General features: G+C 44.0%; 1 protein-coding gene across 2 annotated transcripts in view; it reads right to left on the reverse strand.

Annotated features, from left to right (window-relative positions):
• Window positions 1-22,053, reverse strand: part of ZNF423 (zinc finger protein 423) — a 218,081-nt gene that overhangs the window by 66,536 nt on the left and 129,492 nt on the right. For both annotated transcript variants that reach the window (XM_082062694.1, XM_082062693.1), the window contains one exon: window positions 17,116-17,200. In XM_082062694.1, the coding sequence (XP_081918820.1) occupies window positions 17,116-17,200 (85 nt within the window). The remainder of the gene's footprint in view (window positions 1-17,115; window positions 17,201-22,053) is intronic.

The raw sequence follows: 22,053 nt of genomic DNA on the forward strand, positions 1-22,053 counted from the left end.
GACATTAACATCTTCCTTTATTACAGGGCAAGCGAGCCCAGCACTGCGCCTACATTCCTTCCCAGCCTCGTCAATGGCAGACGCAATTAAGACATTGCACATTAGTGCTTATTTCACTCTTTTCAGCATCAGTTTGAACGAAATGCAGTTACAAAATTAGCGGCAGCCCTGCTCTTCTGTTTTTTTTCCTTTTCAAGGTGACCCTTTTCTTGTTGTGTGCGTCACCCCAAGTGCTGCTGCACGCATACTGAACCAACGCTCTCCCAGTAATTAACACCAGCGCTTAATGAAGTCCAGCTGCTGCGATGGCAAACTGAAGGGATGCCAACCTTTGTAAACGAGCACTTGGGCTACTCCAGTTACAGCTGCTTTAAAACCACAGCAGTCAACTTGTCTATGCCTACTTCGCCGAGATAATTCTTACCAAATAAGACAAGTGTTCGAAATTAAGCATTTAATAACAAAGCTTATCTCGGAACTAATATTTCAAGCTGGAAATGACATAAAGGGCTATATCAACTTAAATGAATGCTGCAATATTAATAAAAATCCCGAGCAGCAAATGAAAGCTAAAGGAAAGATTCGCAGTGTAAATACATAAACCCTTAAAACCCCTCAAAGTGCAGTTCCAAGGGAAAATTGGAGACAGATTCTCCAGCAATATCTGATCCTCTGAACTCCTTTCCTGATCCAGTACAAGAGACACTAACAGGCAGTGCTTTATTAAAGTCAAGCGCTCTGCCAGCTGTTTGATGACGTGCAGCACTATGGCAGGGATACCAGGTTTGGAGAGTGTTTGAAAAGGTCTGCGTTGTAACTCATACCACATGGCTTTTCAAAAGAGGAGAAAGAACTGCTTCCACAGGCTTCCTCTACATGCGCTTTCTTGCTCCTTTCCTTTATTTACCTCTCTCAATACACTATGTTTCCACACAGAAGTACTTATAATGTTGCCCAGTTTAAGTGGGAAATTTCTAAACTCCCCTCCACAGCCAAAATAAAGCCATTCAAAACACACCCGCTTTTCCTCTCACACCCACACAATACATCCCACAATTCTGCTTTACGTACCAACTCAGGACTCCCACTTCGGTCAAAGAGATGTCTGATTTAGGCTGGAGACTGAGACCCATGAGCTGAGCTTTGCTGGGGAGGAGCTGGGAGAGCTGCTCAGGTAAGCTGTGCTCAGGTGAGCTATGCTTAGGTAAGCTGTGCTTAAGTGAGCTCTGCTCAGCCAAACAAGCGCAGAATAGCCACAGACGCACTGAGTTTTCAAAATTACCAACAGGTTTCTACCGTTATAAACACTAAGTGGCCTTTGAGGGAAGGGAACTGGCTAATTTACTTTCATTTGAGCTAATTTACACAGGGGTAACGTATCAATTTACAAATACATTCGGCACCAGGAAACCACCAGTTCTTCCACGCAGGGGTTAATCCGAGGCTCAAGCCCTGCAATACAGCCAGTTTTTCCACCAGAGACCTAACGTGGCACAGGATCAGTATTAAAAGTACATCCTCCACTATTCTGGATGTCCATACCCCTGAGAATACAACTTCAAAACAAAACCATTAGCTTATACAATAACACAGTCCTTGAAAATCAAACAGGATCCTGTGTGTGTGAGCAACGCTGACTCCCAAGCACAAATCCCTTTGTTTTGCTGTGGATCCCAGCGATGGCTCCAAAGGAGTCGCAGCGAAACAACCGCACAGCTCACACACGGGACAGCAGCAACGGGCTAAAGGCCAAGAACCCAACTTTGGGTTCATTCACACAAAAAATATTATACATAGGACACCATCTATTTTTCTTATTGCAAGTTTGATATTAGATTCTCCAGACTTTCACATGACAAGCCAATTTTTAATTATCAAAGAGGTTCCACAAGGACACCCATGGGGAAGGGTTTTGCATGGCACAGCGCAAGGCCCACAACGTGGGTTGGTCCCTGTGTAAGCGCGAACCATGGAGAAACGTCTGTTTACAACAAAAGGCATCTGGTAACCATGATTATTCTGCCCTAAAAGTGAGCATTTTAGATTTCTGAGCTCCCCCTTTTGTTCAGTTTTAGTTCTCATACTTGCCCTTTTCTCCTCTGGCCTGTTCTTTTTTTTGTGCATGTTTTAATGACATAAATCTGCATAGTCATTCACTGATTCTTAAACAGGTGAGCATTATGAGTTTCACCAATAAAAGAGGTTCATAGATACCTTTTGAATTCATTTTCCAAATCATTTCACAAGGCAGCTACCTCGTTCCTTCTGCAATGCTAAAGCTCTGAACTTGCTAGCGTAGAAACTCCAGGGAATTGTCTACTTGAAAGTAGAGCCTGAACTTCTAAATATGGATTCAGATCTAGATATTGAAACCTTCCAGCTTCCCAAAAAAAACCCAGTGGATGTTCAGATCCAGCCACGCAGCCTCTACTCGGAGTTTACACTCGGGTTCCTCTGACACGTTGATGGTGCTCACACCAAACAGCAGGGCCCCGGTCCATGGAATTACAGGGATCTTCTCTTCTGTCCTCGGGGCCTCTTTTAAAGTCGCTGTGTACCGGTGTTATGTAAAAGATGTACAATAACTTGTGAAGAACAAACAATAGAGTCCTTCAGTATGAAACTGGCAGGCAAAGGAACTAAAGTTCCTTATGGGAGAGTAGCCTGTGTGCAAGATTTTAAATGGTAGGTTCAAAGACACCTGAAAAGAAAGTTTCTTCTATATGTTCATGAATAGAAGAATAGATGTTTTGAGATTATGTGTGGAAATTAGAATCTGCAGACCTCTCAATATTTCTCAATTCATTGTTTCAGTACCCTAAGACACTGCTATGTCTGCATACCCTGTTTCCCCGAAAATAAGACCTACCCAGAAAATAAGCCCTAGCATGATTTTTCAGGATGCTCAAAATATAAGCCCTACTCCAAATATAAGCTCTGGTTACAGTCCATTAAAAAAGTCAATTTAAATAGTGTCCAGGCAACTACACATGTAAAAAAAGTAAGCACCTTTTGGAGCAAAAATTGTATAAGACCCCATCTTATTTTCAGTGAAACAGGGTAAAAATAATAGAATCATTGAGGTTGGAAAAGACCTTTAAGATCATCAGATCCATTAACCCAACACTGCCAAGTCCGCCTCTAAACCATGTCCCTAAGCGCCATTGCAAACATGATATTTTGCTTATCTGGACTTCAATGGTGTGCAGAAAGCGGTCCAGCCACCCCGTGTAACACCTGCACACACTCCACGGGCACCGAGTAACCTCAGGAATTAGGTGCGTGCAAATGTGGCTCGGTCAGGACAAAGCGACAGTTTGGAACACGCCACGGGCAGCTCTTCCGAGACGCCGCTGAACCACACCGGGTTGTACGAACAGCACTCAGCATCTTGAACCTTAAACCTGTTCCTAGAGCGGACGCATTTTGCTAAGCCAAGACAGAACCGTATTGTATGATATTTCAGGAACAGAATCAGGTTGTTCTTTGTGCCCTGAAGTGGAAAAGCACATTTCCACAGTCTTTAGAGCGTTGGCTTTTGTGTTTTGCAGTAAGTCACCCTCTGCTTTGCCACAATCCCCCGTCAGCCTGGCCGAACGGTGACAAACCGAGAGGGACGGTGCCGCTCACCCCGCTGCGTCTCCTCTGCTCAGGGAACTACTAATTGTCTTTTAAAAATCTCTATAGTATTTTGTCAATATTTTTTTATTACAGCAGAGCATGTATAAATATTTTATTGTAAACCAAGGGCCTAAAATAAACAGCTTAGTAAATAGTTATTACATTACAAGGAAAAACATCTGTGGAAACTGTTTTCCATGTAATTATTCTTGCTATTTTACATGAGCTCTCAATGTGAATTTCTTTGGCTCTAATGTTTCACTTGTTCTAAATCTTCCTTCTTGTTGCTATTATTAAAACCTTAAAAAGGTGCCAAATCTTAAATGAAGAAAAAAAAATGATTCGCTAGAAATTATTCATATCACAGTGAGCCTCTACTAAACCTGGCAGGGGTGCAATATTTTCGGTGAAATTAACATAAAATATACAACTGCAAATTAGCCAGGAAATAGCGATGTTCTTTACAGTGCGCATTTACATTTGCTAAAAAATGTTCTACTTATCTGTCTCGCACAAAGCTCCAATCGCTTCCGAAGGCAGTTTTAAAGGGACAGGGAACAGGGTCCTGCAATAAATAGCTGGGGGGGAAGCGACCTTGGAGAACTCCTGACGGTCACCGCCGGCGCTGGACATTCCTTGGGGTGAACACTAACAATCTCATTTTAGATGTATTTCTCTTCTGGTACGCTGGATGAATTTCCTCTCTTAGGCCTGAAGTCCTTTCTACTAAACACAAGAAAAACTGTAATACCATGGAAAATGCAAATTTCGCTGTAAATATTTTATAAAATTGTTGCATACATCCCAAAAGCTATAGGTCTTAATTGAGAGCAGGCTATTTTTCCAGTCAATATATGGAAATGGAAAATGCTAATTCATGTTTTTCTACTTATGAGAAGCCCTGGAGAACGGCAAAACCACAAATGCACTCACTTTAATATTATAAATATAATTTGGCTCCCTCTTTGCAGTCCCCCATGTCCTGGCTTTTCTCTCCCGATGGCTGCGGAGAAGGGAGGATGGACCCCGCGCAGGAACTCGCCCCCGCGGCAAACAGGAACCGCAACCAGAAATTCCAACGCTCGGACGCAGGAAACGAGCCCCGGCAGACACAACCCGCACCCGGAGCGCGGGGCAGCACAACGGGGACGTCCCCGCGCCGTCCCCAACCCTGCGGTCGCTGTCCCCAACCCTCGGGTCACTGTCCCCAACCCTGGGGTCACTGTCCCCCCTCGCTGGCTCAGGCAACATCGCCTGGAAACACCCTCTCAGAGCTGTCCTGAATGCAACCAGAAGCCGTTCAGCCCACTCCAGCACACAGTTATTTGCCTTTACCCATCCACTTTTCACTGCTGCATCAAGGGAAAGACTGGGGTTTGCATCTTCTAGAAGAGAAATCGTTAGGCTGTTAAAGTTAAAACTCTCCAAAGGTCAGTGATGTGGGCTTTGAAGACTGGAAATGATATTATTCCCCATTAGACTTTTAATCTCACGATTAGAGCTAAAGTTAACACGGCTGCTTCGTCTTCTACCAGGCAGGGGGAAATAGTAAACTCATTTCTTCTTTCTGTACCAGGATACCTAATGGCATCCTATCCTGATGAGCAACATCTCGTAGCTAAACAGCACGAACCATGGAAACGCCAAATACTTTGCAAGAGACTTTGGGAATTTTTCCATGCTATTTGATTAACCCTGAAAAGCCTTACTACAAAATCCACCCGTGGAATTATCCCCGGGTGAAAGGATCTCCTGTGGGTTGTCAGGATTGCGGTCCTGCTGGCACTGGTGGGGAGACAAGGGGAGAATTCCCAGTATTCCCAGTTCGAGCTCTTCCTCCTCCAGTCCCTGCGGGACCCAGTAACACCAGTGAGCACCAGTGGGACCCGACACGCCAAGAGCCACTTGTGCGAGTGAAACCTGTCCCCTTTGGTGACTTTTAGATTTTAGGATTACATTTGCAAAAATCTTGCGGAAAAATCTACAGAGCAAGAATGTCTAAGTGTGCACTAGTTTCAAAAGCCAATGTACAGCGTTCACTGTTATTATAGGCAGACGCATGGAAAAAATTCAATTTTCTTCATTCAAGACAGACTCTGATAACCAACTAGTAAAACTCAGACTGTAATTTCTTCTTCAGTGTTCCACATGAGCTGCATTTTGCTGAATTTAACATGTTTTGCTGCTAATGGATTTCACAGTGTGTTGCCATTTTTATACAGCTGTCCAAATAAAATGTTGTGTACAATGATGTGCTTTTACTGTATTGCTGGCCTGCAAATGGCAGCCCTGGATTAAGCCTTAGGAAAATGGGAAAACTCTTTGACTAGGCCATTTAATACAAGTATTCTGGGTCTCTGGAGTTCTTTCCCTAATAAGTCATGTTAAAACAAGAATAAAAATGCAAGATAGATATAATTACCCCTTGTACACTTATGGTCTAATAGTATTTCCACTGAAATGGAAAACAAAGCCCAGTATTTTCAGGTGCTAATAGTAAAAGTGTATGAAGTCATAGTTCTAGAGGTAACAGACCCGGGCTGCACGACTGGTTGCAGGGACAACCAGAGCACAAACCCAAACCCCCTCGGTAGCTCATGGTTCACAAGAAATGTCTGTGCATTCGCTATCCTGAGCTGCTTGGAAGAGAAGCATTTGCAAGCAACTGCACGTTTCTGTGTCAAAACAGGTGATGTGCAAAATACAGAGCGTGTTTTCCACACATCAGCTGCATGTGGACTCCGGCACCCAAACCTGAACGGTTCTGCGCCAAGGGGTGCGATGGGTACCCGGGCATTAGGTGCCCTGACAGTGCATGTTAACTTTGTTAACAACATTTAAGATTACAAGTTTCAATGAAAACATAAAAAGAACCTACCTAGATTAAAAACCCTAACATTCTCCCTCTAGATTTTCAAATGCAATATAAAGTAACCTAACAAAGTAACTAACAGCATTTAAATTCCCTGTTCATTGAAAGTTGCTCATCCAGGTTTAACACAGACATTGTTGGTTTCAGTTTCTGGCACATCAGAATAAGCCAAGGAAATTCTCTCCATTGATGTCCTTCTGTAAATGCGGGCACAGCTATTAACAGTTTCAAAAGATTTTAAAGGGGTAAGGAGGGTTCCTTTCCTTTCCTTTCCTTTCCTTTCCTTTCCTTTCCTTTCCTTTCCTTTCCTTTCCTTTCCTTTCCTTTCCTTTCCTTTCCTTTCCTTCCCTTCCCTTCCCTTCCCTTCCCTTCCCTTCCCTTCCCTTCCCTTCCCTTCCCTTCCCTTCCCTTCCCTTCCCTTCCCTTCCCTTCCCTTCCCTTCCCTTCCCTTCCCTTCATTTCTTCCTCCCTAAATCCTAGATTTTACAAACAAGTACTGAATCAAAAGGTCAAAAGTTGCTCAATCCTTTTAAAAATTTTCTATTTTTTTTAAAAAAAAAGGTGGGGGGACGAGGAGGAAGAGTGGGAATTGTTAACTAGAAAATTAAAACAGGATACAATGTCACTGGAATACTTTCTTTCCTTCCCTTCCACTTCAGCTATCTATATCCGGCCCAGCTTGAATCAGTTACTGCTCATTGCATGAGGTTTCATCATTTAACTTTTGTTGCCAATATTCATTCCTGGATGTAACTCAGAGTCATGGGGTTTCAGAAATATTTGTCCATACCCCAATAATATGTGATAGCTGATGCGTGCACAACATGCCAGCAGAGGACACACCAGTGGTGCCAGCGGGTGCTGATCCTTTGAAACAGCCAAACTGTACCTGGAGCTAAACCTAAACCCGACGGATGTGCCTTGCCTGAGCCACGCTAAAAAACCTGCCTGTGACTACAAAATCAGATACAGTCATCGTAAAACCTAAATGTGTCACAGTTACACACACAATGTTAGGAAGATTTGGTCACTTTTGAAGGCCCCAGCCGATGGCTGATGTGTGTGAAGGTGGGATGAGATCTCGAGGTGGTTGTGACTGACTGAAGTGGTGACTGATACCCAGCAGAACTGGGTACTTCTAATTCCGTGCCATTTTTCACAGAATCACAGATGGTTTGTGCTGAAGGGCCCTCCCCAGCTCCCCAGTGCCCCCTGCCATGAGCAGGGACATCTTCACCAGCTCAGGGTGCTCAGAGCCCCATCCAGCCTGGCCTGGGATGTCTCCAGGGATGGTTCAGCCACCACCTCTCTGGCCAACCTGGGCCAGGCTCTCACCACCCTCGGGGCCAACAATTCCTTCCTCACGTCCAGCCTGAATCTCCCCTCTTTTAGTTTAAAACTATCACCCCTTACCCTATCACAACAGGCCCTGCTCAAGTCTGTCCCATCTTTCTTATCGGACCCTTTTAAGTCTGGAAAGGCCGCACTAAGGTCTCCCTGGAGCTTCTCCAGCTGAACACCCCAACTCTCTCAGCCTGTCCCCCAGCAGAGCTGTTCCAGCCTTGGGTCATTCCTGTGGCTCCTCTGGCCCTTCTCCAGCAGGTCCATTTTTTGGATTCTTCTCCATCAATTCCGTGGGTGCAAAAGAAGGAAACAGCAGACCCGAGCACAGAGCACAGAGAGGGGAGAGGCGGGAGGGAGCACAGGGGTGAACAAGGCGATGGTGGAAAACACCACGACCAGGGAGGCGGTCTGGCCTCCTACGGAGCTCTCTCTTCTGAAGAACATGGTATTCATGCATGTAGTTTCTCTGGATTTTTTCAGTTGTGGCAGGACAATTTTTTTCCATGATTTTTCATGATTTTCCAGTTATTTCAAGTTTGACATTGTCTTCTTCCTCAGGCTTACAGTCCAATCATGCAGTGGTTATTGGCTGTCGCAAGAATGGTAAGCGTGTTATGTGTTAATTAAAGAAATTTCATTTTTTAAATGGCACACAATGAATCTGCCAGCTCAAAATATTCCATTAACGACCTCCTGATTCTTACAAAGGCCCAAAGCTGTCAGAAGTTACTAACAAATTGGAGTTTGCGACAAAAATTTGCTATACAAGCAAGCACGCACATCTGGTGCAAAGGACAGAGACCATCCGTGCAAAGGCTTTATCTGTGCCAGAAGCCCTGAAATGCTGAAAAAAGGTAAAAAGCATGTGAATAATTTTCATGGGCTTCCTTTGCAGAAGGAACTTGTAAGGAACCCCAGGACAGAAAAGTTTTCTTCCACAAATGAATAAAAATAAGGTGCCAGTACCCCGAACAGGCAGAGCACACAGAGGGGGCTGTGTTTGATTCCACTTGCTTGCCAGCTGGGACCAAACAGCAGTGATATTTTTAAAGGCCATGTCAGTGTGTAACCTCTTGTTCTAGGAGACCAGATTAAATCTTCCCCAAGGTTAAGGATGCCGTTTGGTTTGAACTATAATTAAAGGCAACGGGCCAAATGTCTCTCTTTGAAGTCAACCAAGTAACAGGAGGAACAAATCTGGACCTTTGACATGTAGACAAACCATTTTCTCTGGTAACTATAGAGTTAGGGTTCGGCATATGTATGCCAGTACCCTCACTGATGCAACACCAGAGGCTTGCTCCATAATAAAAAGAAGAGGCCAAATAAACATTTTAGGTCCAATGCTCAGAAGTGCTGAATATTGAACTAGATATCCAGAAAAAGTGAAATCCAGAATTCTTATTGTTAGAAAAGGAATTCAGTTATAGTTTAGTATTATTCTATACTTTCTTTTCCCATTTTCCTGTGACTGGAAATAGTCTGGAACCTTGTCTAGGTTTCCCCAAAGAGGTATAAGAGTATCTTAGTTAATTCCTAACTAACCCAGTATGGGTTTTCCCGGTTTCACAAAGATTCATTGCTGTGTTCCTTGTTCGCTTCCCACATTTCAGTTCTCTCTCACAAATAAACCACAAAGCTTTCTGTCACTCCACAAAGGTGGTACAGCTACCTGATGGTTCCAAACCAGTAAATTCATTTGGCACATTAAGAAGAAATGGGGGTAACATCTACTTTCTGCAGATAAAACCATAAGCTCCCGTAAAGAAATCACCAATACCGAGACTGTACGACAGAACTGATACATACGTGAGTCCCACGAGGAGAACAACTTCCCAAAAACGTTCTTTATGTGAATCTGAAGACTACACCTAAAAATGGTGGAGGGTTTGCTCCCTCTGCCACCCCCAGGAAATATTCTGGGTTTTATTCTCTCTCAAAAGCAGGACCCATGGAGAACCAACCCCCCCATGCTGAGGACTTGCCTTCTTTTCCACAGTCAAGATCGGCAAAGAGGGGCCAAGAAATTTGTGAACTTAAAGAGATACACAGCATAAATACGTCTGAGAAAGAAACAGAAAGCATCTCTGCAGACTCTTCAATACAAACATACAACAGTTTTCAAGATCAATGGCATTAATAAAATGAAGAACAAGTCACACATTCAGAGATGTCACTGCTATAGAGGGCAAAGTTTACTGAAAAAGGCTGGGAATAGACTGAGGTGCTCGCTAATGATAACTTTGAAGAAACATCACACTTAAAACCCAGACTGATTGCAGAAAAGGTGTTTTATCAACTGCTCCCTTTATGAATAAATATGAAACTACCAGGGAAATGTTTAAACAGGTGTAATCACAACTGCATATGAAAATTGAGTTTAGAGGCTGTAAGGAATCTTAACACAGTTAAGAAAGAATGAAAGCAATGTAAAACTCTGATCATCGCCGATTATGCATGTATCATGCAAAACAGGAATGTTGTCATAGCAGCTATAAAAATGTCACTGAACTACTATTACCAAGTTGTAAATGAAATGAAAAATGCAAAAGGAATATGTGAATGAATACATTAAGGGAAATGTTATTTCTTTCCCGGTAGATAAACAAGCAAAGCACATTCTCATGAAACCGAGTCATTTGTCTGACCATATATGCATAGATAACAATTGCAGGAGGCCGCATCTGCACAGTACGGCTCAATAAAATTATTAAGATTTTGGGTAATGAATCTTCCAGCCTTAGAAAGCAAGGGGCAGTAAAAACGTAATGTTATGGAAGCAGTTTCAAAGTAAGAAATCAATTAAGTAATAGATTATATTAAGGCCAACGTTGTTGATACCGACCACTGCAGCAGCAGGACTGGGGTTCTCATGTGTGCGTGGAAACATCATGGATGTTGTTGTCTGTTAGGATAAGTACACGCAGCCTTTTTTGCCCTAAAAATAGTCTTTCGCAATAGCCAACCACTGCAAAATGGAAGTCTAGTACATATTGTTAATTAAAGCAAGTCCACATAGAACTGGATATTGAAGCCAGCACTGGGTAAACACAGGAAGGTTGTACCTTCATTTCTGCACTAAAAGAGCAATTCCTTGGAATATGCTTTACAAACGTCGAAGTTAAAAAAATATTTTTGAGTTCCTAATGTGTCCATAATTAATTCACACATTCAGCTGTTGAGTCCAGAAATATGTTCCTGTTGATAATTTGCATCTAATGCTTCAGAAACAATCTGGCACATTTTTGCCTGCCTTAATGCCTGAAAGCTATTACCAAGATAACGCTTTACAATGTCATCATCATTGCTACCACGTATACGCTTTAACTAACACCAGCGCTTAGGTCTCAAGAGTTTCCCTCAGGAATTAAACAGTTTTGTCTCAGGACACAATGTCATGACGGTATCTAAACGGAAGGGAATGTATTTAGCAAACAGCCCCCTAAACTTTAAATCAGTTAGAATTCAAGCACTGTGTTAAACAAAATACATAGGAAAATAGGAATTTTACAAGAGTTAAAGCTGCCCTTCTTGTAGTATTGACTACATTTATTTCATATAAAAGAAAGCGTTTTATTATAAGAGAGATTGTGAGACGCGGTGGTCGCCCTCAGCGCCCAAATCAATGAGAACGGGGAACAAAGCGCTTCACAAGATCACGCCCGAGCATCAGAGATGCTTCACATCCTCCTCAGACATGCCCAGGGCTACTATTTTCACAGCTATACAAAGTCACTTCTGCAAAAATTACCCTTACCTACCTCCTTTTCACATACACGTGCGCTTAGAATCTAATGTGACAGGCTGGAGTTCAGGACCATCCAAAATGAGTCCTAATTTTTGTTTAGATCTTATATGAATTAGCAATTTTGTTAAGATCTGAATTTATGAAAACTACGAGTCCCTAAATCAAAAGAGAAAAACTGTTTGCTTCAATTTTTAAACAGAAGAGGAAAAAGTAACTGGGAATATATTGGTTTATGTTTGATTTTTAATACTATCTCACCACTGTGCTGGTTTCATCTCAGTGATTGAGCTTGGTATCAACTGCTAATTCTTCCAAACATAAAATCAGCATTCTAAATTGCTGGCCTTTAAGAAAAGTATTTCTGTAGTTGCTATTGCAGTTCGACTTCCTATGAGCAACAAACTTATTTTGTTATTTTTAAATATTATATTATTTTTAAATGTTAACAAGATAATAAACCTCTATGGGGTCATTTTTTGTTTGGAATACTTGTATGCATCTGAAAGAAACGTAACTGCGGATGGATGTTATCCCTCCAGTTTGTGCTTCACTCCTTAGAGTGCTTCCAGAACCTGAGACGTGATGCCCAAGGGCAGGGAAGGTAATTCAGCTCTGGAGCCTCACACCGCACCATACGATACACCGCGGCTCAGGGCAGCACGAGGAAAACTCCCCTCTGCTCCAAACACGGCGTTGAACGGGAGGCGCTGATCCGGCCAGCAGCCCAACAACAGCCCAGCAGCTGCAGCACCACCAGGGCCTCACGCTTCACATCGCGTCCCCTCCCGCCCTCGCCACATCTGTACGCGAATTTTGGTGGGGAGCCGGTGTAAGGACGGGAGCGACGCCAGGAAGGGCTGTGCTGAGCCTCGAGGAGCCAGGTGGCCGCTCACCAGCCCACAGACACTGATGGGAGCCGGGGACAGGGCCATCCTGCAGCCATCCCAGTGCCAGAGCACGACCAGGAATCACCGTCTTCCCTCCTCCAGCACTAACTGCACCCCAGCTGAGCTTCCCGTGCACATTTGCCAGGAGACCTTCTTAGGGAAGGAAGGCTGAGGGAAGTTGTTCATCTTCTTTGAACATTAAATAGAAAAGATCCCCCACTCGACAGTGACAGAGAGCAGTACTGCCATGTCCACTTCTCTTACCCAGACAGCGCGGATCCACAGAATCACACAGAATCCCAGAGTGTCAGGGGTTGAAGGGCCCTGGAAAGCTCATCCAGTGCAATCCCCCCATGGAGCAGGAACACCCAGATGAGGTTACACAGGAAGGTGTCCAGGCGGGTTGGAATGTCTGCACAGAAGGAGACTCCACAACCCCCCTGGGCAGCCTGGGCCAGGCTCTGCCACCCTCACCCCCAACAAGTTGCTTCTCCTCTTTCAGTGGAATCTCCTGTGTTCCAGTTTGCACCCATTGCCCCTTGTCCTGTCACTGGTTGTCACCCAGAAGAGCCTGGCTCCATCCTCCTGACACTCCCCCTTTCCATCTTGATCCCCAGGAATGAGTCCCCCCTCAGTCTCCTCCAAGCTCAAGAGCCCCAGCTCCCTCAGCCTTTCCAAACTTGCTTTCCCTTGGAACTGGGCAACCTGACCTGCTTGGAGAGCAACGAGCCTGTGGAATTTTGTCCACCCTCAAAAACAGTAATTAGGGCACCCGACCTGGCTGTGGGAGCAAGGGGTCTGTGAAAACCCAATAGGAAAACTCTGGGCCAAATCCTGACGTCCCCTGCACAGGGCTCCGAGCGGGACCCCCTTGGCAGTGCGGGACGGGGCCTGTCCCCAGGGCAGCCACCGCTCACGTGCCATGGGGACTCGGCGGTGGCCATAGGGACTTGGTGGTGGCCCCGTGATGGGGACTGAAGGCCCACAGCTCCCCCAGCCAGCAAGGAGAAGCTGCACTGACAGATTTCTGTGTGTCTGGCTGCTGCTCCGTGCCCCCGTGGAGCCCCCGGCTGTGTACGACCATCTTCCCCGGCCCCTCACACAGACACGGGCACATCAGAGGCTGTGGGAGGTGGGAGGTAAGGGGGAGGTAAGGGGGAAGAGGCTTTAAGCATTGCCAGGTCAGCGCAACAGGAGGTGAGCAAGTACAGAGGCAGCAAGAACTACTGAAAGTTTTTGATTTACTCCCAGGTGGACTCCCCGGTGCTTGTAAATGTTTCAAAGGGGGATCCCCTTTCCGTGGGCACGGAAACGTTTCAAAGGAGCCCCAATCAGTGCAATGTTTCAAAGACCTCTGCTCTCTAAAAATTCCACCTTGAGGCCCCCCCCGGGCTGGAAACATTTCTAAACAGATCCCTTCTCGGCTCACCGCAGCCCAGGACGTCTGTTCTGTGCTTACAGCCCTCCACCCAGCCCCAGCGCAGAGTGAAACAAAACATCCACATCCCGCTCCTCTGGGGACACATCCAGCCCGCGCCGGCCCCGGGGACCCAGGCGGGACCCGTGTGTCTCCGTGTTTGTGCGCAGGATGTGAAGGGCTGGAGTGCAGAAGGGTAATTTTTCAAAGCGGTGTGTGGGAGCAGCACTGGAAATTCCCTGCACACAGCGCTGAAAAATATAAACCCCCTACCTCCATGAATTATGAGCAGGGCCTCTGACTCCAGAGCCCAGAGGTTGAGGAGGGAGGCACGGCCAGCTTCAGTAGATGCGCTTTTTCAGACTGTGATGTAAGAAATAACTGAATTCTTTAACGATATTACAGACACTGATACTTAATGTCATTGCCACAGAGCAGAGACTCTTTTGTTGACAGTCACTTGAGCAGAATAAAACTAAGCAAGTGCTTAGGATATCTCAACTATTGATTTTGTGTTTCTCAAAGCGTGAGAAGAAAGTGCTGCAGAGAGGTCTTGGATTATCAAAGCCAAGGGGTTTTTTACCTAAAAATTACATGTCAAGGCTAATTTCATTGTCTTGGCTCACTTCAAATTCAAAAGAGAGATAAAAATCTCTCCCTGGAAATGCTTATCCTACTCAAACTCTTATCTTAGATTGGTATCAATCACTCGTTTTCCCCAGACAGCACCTCAATGACTATATTAAACGAGACACCTTAATTTTAGACAGATACAAGTTCGTCGAGACGAGTCCAACCCTAAGAACGCACAGTCTGAGGACAAGCTCTCCACACCCCCAAACACCCGTGGGTTCACCCCGGGATCCCAGCACACCCCAGTACAAACAAATCCTCATCTCTGGATCTTAAATTGACAACGACGACATCAACAACCCCTGTGACACACAGCTGGGCTGCGGAAACAGCTACATTAGCTTCTTTCTCCCACTGCCCATCTGGCTAGACTTGGTCTAACAGAGAAGGGATAAACCTGAGCGGAAAGGAGACGCAAAGGAGACACGTGTCCCTCTCTCCTTTGGCCTGAGCAAAGGCTCAAGGCTCTCGGGCTCCGAACAAAGGGCACGGGAGCAAGCCCGAGAGAAAACCCACCGCTCTCCTTGCTAGTACTCACTACGCAAATTAACACCAAAAATCTGCAGAGCATTTATTTCTGGAGAAATGGTGACATTTAGTCTCTCCGTCCCCCTTCAGCACTTCCCAGTGAAGAGCAACCACCACCAGCAGACTCGCTGACAACACACTCGAGTGTCCTGGAGAAGAGGCGGCCCCGGCACCTTGTGAAGTGTCTGAGATGCCTGGATAGGAGGAAGCTTCGCTCCTATTAAACGATTCCATACTTCGCTCTTTCCTAAACTGCATCATAAACAAGTGACGACTTGAGCACAACCAATGTTCTCAGTCCATATGTCAGGAAAGAGACACAAAGACATGACCCCACCACGGAACAATCACATATTTTCTTACCTTGTCCTGGCATTTACAATGTCCTAGGTGTACAGAACTGAGTCCATACACACCTTTGTATCTATATAGGTTCCTTCCAAACATGTATAACTTATGTGCTGCTTCAAGGAAACAATAGGTACAGTTTTCACAAACGGCAGCATCACACTTTTCTCAGCCTCCTATATCTTCTATAATACCACTGTTTTTTTTCCAGTAACACTTAATAGTGAGCCTTGTAATGTCACATATCTCATCGTGTATTTTCCCAGACAGCAGTACTTTGCGGATATACATAAATAAACACACATAAGTTACTGGAAAATGAAGACATTATATCTTTCTAAAAGGAAAAAGAATTCCCATCTTGAACCAAGCAGAACTTTAACTCAGCACTTTGTGATCTTTGTATTTAAAAATCATTTATTAGGTACCAGATCACAAATTAAATGGAAACAAATGCTAAGCTTGCCTAAGGACTTCTTTCTTTCAGGCTTCTTAAAAAAATAATAACAAACTAGGGGGGAGCTGCATGAAATCACTATGGTCCAATTAACAAGGATCTCACTCTTCAGGCTTGCAAACAAGAGATTACATTAACACCTGCTACAAAAGCAAACATTTTTAGATATCTTCATCTTAACCTGCTTGACATTGACTTCAAACTCCTGCCTGGCTCCAGGATGAAAATTATCGTGACTGACGTGTGTATTTTTCATTTGAGGGTGGGGGTGTGAAGACCCTGTCAGTCCGTATTTCTCCCTCTCTGGTATTTATGCATAATTCACTTCCAAGAAAATAGGAGTTGCATACATCCTTTGAGAGGAGAACAGGCTCCTAAATGTAAAATTGTTGAAGGGAAACCATTACGCTTACAGGAGATAAATGCTGCATGTGAACATCTAAGACACACAGAGCGTGGTGTAGGATCTGAAGGATCTCACCCAACATACGCCTACTGGGGTATGTGTAAGTCACTCCTTTGTGGTCTGTGCATGGAAACAAACTGACCTCTTGGGCCAACACGTATATTTATAGCATCTGTACAGACAGGAAAAACATTTCCTCGCGTTCATCAGAACAGCAATTGCAGAGCTGCAGCAGAAACACAACCCATCAGGTTCCAACAACACTTCAGTACAAGCTCTTGCGACAGGACTGTAGTAAAAGGCAGCAAACACTGATTATTGAAACACCTGTACGTCTGAAAAGTTGAACTTTCTCAAGTCCAGAATTGTTGGAAAAAGAAGAAAAAAAGCCCACTGAAATAACTCTGTAAGTGTTTTGTTTTGACAATGTTCCTCAGGAATTCACCACGCTTAGCTGGGAAAATGCTAGCAGTTAAATCTATTCAATGTCATGACATGCAAAATTGAAACATAATTGCTCCTAAGTGGTTGACAACTGGCAAGTACTTTTTACATGGATAGAGAGAAATTTATGCTATCAAATGGAAGATACTGTCAAAAGTTTGATTTTAATATAAATGAAAATGCTACATGAGGACTCAAAAGGATAAGGAAAAAAGCTCAGCAGTAACACTTTTATAACCACATATTTAAAAAGCTTTGAAGTGAAGAATCATTACATCAAAATCATTTTCCTTGAAAGATAAAAAAAATAAATTGCAGCATGAATATTAACAAGTTATTAGAATAGTGAATTTTAAAGAGCAGCAAAAAACAAGCAGCCGATGAGTGGCCTAGTTTAAAGAATGTCTTACCAATCATATGGTTAGCGACATGGATTTGTATCTCTCTCTCATTCTCAAAGGTCATCTGGCACTTGATGCATTGATAGGTCTTTTTCTGTTTAATAACCAAAAAGAGATTAGAGAAAACTGCACTGTAGCATAAGGCAAGTGTGATCATGAATACAGCATGTTACGTGTTTCAACCTTCCTCCTCCGAGGCCTTTGCTGCTCACGCATCCCCGACAAGACCCCGCGTTGGGCCGGGCTTTGCTGGGACCAGCAATACAACCTCTAATGAACAGCCTGCTTTAGGAGAACTATTCATTTCAACTTTATAAAGTTCAAATGATGCTACTTGAAAATCTGACTAAGTACTAGAGCCATTAGCAGATTCCTTGTGTTATTTAACCCATTGCAGTAAAGAACACAGCAGGCAAAACACCTATTGTTTACTTGGGGAAGTGAAGGACAAAAGGAAAAAAGATATTTTCTAATGGTGTCCCATCAGAAATCCTGGAAAAACTGCATTAGCACAAAGAAAAGTTTCCCAGCACAATCTGCTGTGTATTTTCTCCATCTCAAAGTCGTACCGGGGAGGTTTAGCTGCACAAATGTGAAGAGGCAATTACACGAACCATTTAGTCAAAGAGGGAAAATGGGGTTTGCACTCAGATTGACGGTGGTGCATGTACAAGAAAAAAATCCAAGAAATCATCTGTAGAAATTAAAATGCATGTTGACAAGTTAGACATCCAACTTAGGAAAAACATTAAGCACTAAGCTTTTGTACACTTGCAAAAACTCTTATTTCCCAAAGCAGGACTAGAGTGCTTTTGTCTAACGTTCACGTTCATTTACTGCTTGGGAATACACTGTCTAAATAGACAGCTTTTGACATGCCGTTTCGAAAAACTGGGCCTTCTGTGCTTACTTTTTCCTAGAGAATAACTCCTCCTGCAACGCGTGCCACCGAGCACGAGCGTGGGGACTGAATCCTTACGATGGCAGCAGGACGCAGGGGAATCTCCATGCCCGCTCACGGCTCAGGTAGCCAAGGAAAGGATGAGAATGTTGAGTCAGCAGCACTAAAAAGTTTTAGATGCGCCTTATTTTTTTTCTCACAGCCTCTCCCCCAGGCCTGGGTGTGGAATCCCATTTTTAGGACAGCAGTAATAAGTCAGAAGTTGGGAGTTTAACAGAGGAGTTGCTGTCAGCCCCTCTGCGCACGGGATCCCATTTCCCCGCGCACCTGCTGAGGGAAGAACAAATTAGGTGGTGCCGGGAGCTTCTTAACTACTTCCCATGTCATCAACGGCAACAAGTTAGCCTGCCGGAGGTTAATGAACGTGCTGTAATGTCATCTAACGAATGCACCGGTGCTGTGTATGCCATGAGTTCTGCACGCAGTTTGTGTTTGCACACAGGCAGGGCTTGCCAGGCTAAAACAGCAGTGGGTGATTAACGAAACAGGGAGATTACTACACTCCATTGGGGGAAAGTGGACATGGGCAGCCATAGGAGAGGAAATATTTGTGTTGTTTGGTTATCCCTGAGCAGCTCGGGCAAGTTGTGTCCTGGAGTCCATTGGGGAATGGGGGCTGTTCTGGAAAAGCAGCTGGATCTCTGCCGCGCTCTTTCCTGGGATGGATTCCGGCACACACACACGAACACGCGCTCTCTCAAACACACGGGCATGCACATGCCGAGGGCTCCGAATGTTAAAAACAAACCAAACCACAAACAACTTTGAAAACAGCGTTAGGCGGTGAAGGATTCGTGTGGTCACATTCAAAACTCAAAACCTTCCTCTGCTTTAAAACCTCAAAGCTAAGTTCTGTGCTTTGCTCAACACTTATCTCTGTTACAGGGTTCCCTCAATAACTAGCTAAGAAGGACAAGAGCTCCACACTAACAGACCTGGAGACAGGATGCCTTCGTTCATCTACAGACCCACTGCAAACTCATCACCATTTCGCAAGCTTCCGCAACACTCTGTTTGGCACAACCACCCCTCATCGGAGGAGCCGGCAGGTTGTGGCACTACTCCCCGTAGTATCTTCAGCCTCAGCTGAGACACGTCCGTGCAAAAGAGCAGCTTAACTGAGGTGATGGCTCTTGTGATGGGTACCCCGCTTGATATGGAGGTTAATAAACTGCCTCCAAATAGCTGTAGCTAGATGAGCACTCAAATGTATATGCAAGAGGCCGAAGAGTTCATTTCTGGCTCATTAATAATCGTCTTTAAAAGAACATCACAAAACCAGACTTGCCTTCGCAGTGAATGAGAGCACTAGTTTGAATGCAAGGTTGTGTTATTTGTGATATCAAATATGATCTTCTACTACTGTTTTTGTGGGTATTGTGGCTTCACAAACATTATAAATTGGTCAGTTCTCTCTTTTTAAAGTCTCATCTTGACGTGTGGTGCCAACAAAGGTGTCCAGACTCCAGGGAGCGAGGAGGGTGTAGGTGACGAGGTGACATTGGAAAGCGGACGTCCAAGGCCTTCAGCTGAGAGCTCAGTCCGTGTTCAGTCAAGATATTTCATTCTAATCTGGGCACAAAGTTGTAGTATTAACAACAGAGGGTTCTGGTTTCATTTCTGAAGTGACTATTGTTCCCAGGGGTTTTCCAGACTGTCCTCCTTTAAATCTGGAAATGGTTTCCTGTTCTACAAAGAAAATATTCCTCCATTCAAGTGGATTTACAAGGGAAGAGAAGGGACACGGGGGAGAACAAAGAGAAGGAATTGAGGCCAAGAGAGTGTGCGGGAGAAAAGGAACTGAGGAAAGGAGCACAACAGGGCGCGTTCTTCCCCCTTTCTGTGCCACCTCCTTCGCTGCCCCAGCCCAAATAACCCAGGTGGGTGAAATACAGCAACACCATTCAAGATGGAAATTCAACTGAAGTCTAAGCGTTTGCCACTGTCAATGTTAAACAAGCACTGTTCACGATAACTGGTACAAAATAAGGATAAATTTGTTGCAAGAGAAAGAGCAGCCTGGAATGTGACTGTTTCCAGTATTCCAAGAGGTGATGAGAAATCGCAATACCAAACAACTTGTGCATCTCAAGACATCCACATTCTTCTGGAAGACATGCTAAAAGGAACTAATAATGTGTATTCAAAACTGAAGCTCCAACACGCGGAAATATGTTCAGAAAAGCGAAAGCATCACCTCTGATGTGATCATAATAGAATGAAAAAAGCTCTTGAGCTGTATGTGTGCCAGATCCCAGAATGGTACCTCCTGATCCAAAAAACACCCTTTAGTCCTATCCAAATAGAATAGCTCACATACAACTAATTCCAAGAAACCAACACAAATTGATGTTAGAGTAACCTTTTAGTAAAAAGGCATATTTTATCTATTCCTCTTAGTGATGTTCCATACAGAAGACCATTGACTTCACTTAAAATCTCCTAATACGAATCCTTTGATGCAGATGTTTCCATGCATGGGAGGCAAAAGCTTTGTCCATCTGGAAATCCACCTTTTCTGACCATTATGACTGGATCCTGTTCAGATGTCCTAGGAACACAGGTGATGAATTCAGAGATATTTCTTCCTGGGGTTTGCCATGTATGTGATGAAGACAGAACACGGCAGCATCTTCAAGGGTTATGTGCTTTCTTTTTCATTCTTATGGATATTTAAAAACCAACCAACGAACCAACCAACCAACCAACACCAAAACTGCCAAAGAAACTGGAGTGCTTTCTCATCCTGTCTCCAACTGATTTTCCAAACAAAACCTCCAAAAATTCAATAGCAAAAAAACCCAAACAAAATATAACAAAATATTCACACTCCCCTTGTGGTGCGATATCCATGTGCATACATACACAAACATAAATACATACAGTAAACATGAGTTTCGTTTTTCTCCTGCTGTATCTTTTCTTCCTCCCAAAGATTTTCACTTCTTATTAATCAAGAGCTAACATCTGTTTTCCTCCTTCCTTTCGCTTTGGGGTTAAATCTTCATATTTGCCTGAAATTTCTCTCAGCCTCCACACTCTCTTCTTCATTTCAAGAAGCATTACTGCTGATGGAGTGATTGCTGACATTCAAAGAAGTCACGTATTTTGTATGTCGTGCTCCCCTTTTCCGTTTGCTTGGACTTCATTTTGCTTATTCTTATTTACTCTGAAATATATGCCCACTAGTTAAGATCTAATCTCCCTTTATTTTCTTTCTGCCTGTACCTAGTCCTTCCTAGTCCTTCAAAAACTTCTCTGTTTAAGGAAGAAAAATCAATGAGGTGTTTAAAAAAGAAACGTACAAGTGCTTAAGAGTTGGAGAGAAGCAGCTCCTGTCTGGACATGTGCAGGTGACTCTACAGCATCGTGCACTCCACATCGCTCCAGCAAAATGTTCTTTTCCCTGCGCGCAGAACGCTAACGAGATGACGAGAGAGATTGTGTTCAACTTGCTGAGCTTCGCCACAAAGCCAAGGAAGTTAAGTAATCTCTGTTCTTGAAACAGATGGATTTATCGCCATTTAAAGACAGTGTAAGTCTTTGAAAAGCCCCGTGCTAGGCAGATGCGAAGGGCACTCGTTGCCTTGAGAAACCACAGTGAAACGCCAATAGTTTTCATGTGAACTGACATCAGAACTCAGGTCTTGTCCATATAACAAAGGGTAATAGAATGAATTATTCTTAATAACTATATAACTGTTCCTAGGATGCGTGCCATAAACGTCTCCGACCTGCATCTGTGTGGGCCATAGACACCTGTTGAAGGCACCATTTGCCATCATCACAAGTGCTGATTTTTCATTCTCTTCAGCAAAGGAGCTAAGACCTGCCCTCGTGGGATTAAATTCAAAGCGGTCACCACATTGAAGAACTTAAAACTCTTCCCTGAGAGAACAAGTATGGAAGCTCTCACTGAAAAGAAAGAGTTAAAGAAATCAGAGGAGAAAACAGCAACGTATTCTGCTTCTGACGGTGGAAAGGAA

This window comes from Streptopelia decaocto (genome assembly GCF_964273445.1).
Source record: "Streptopelia decaocto genome assembly, chromosome: 11".
Taxonomy (NCBI): Eukaryota; Metazoa; Chordata; class Aves; order Columbiformes; family Columbidae; genus Streptopelia; species Streptopelia decaocto.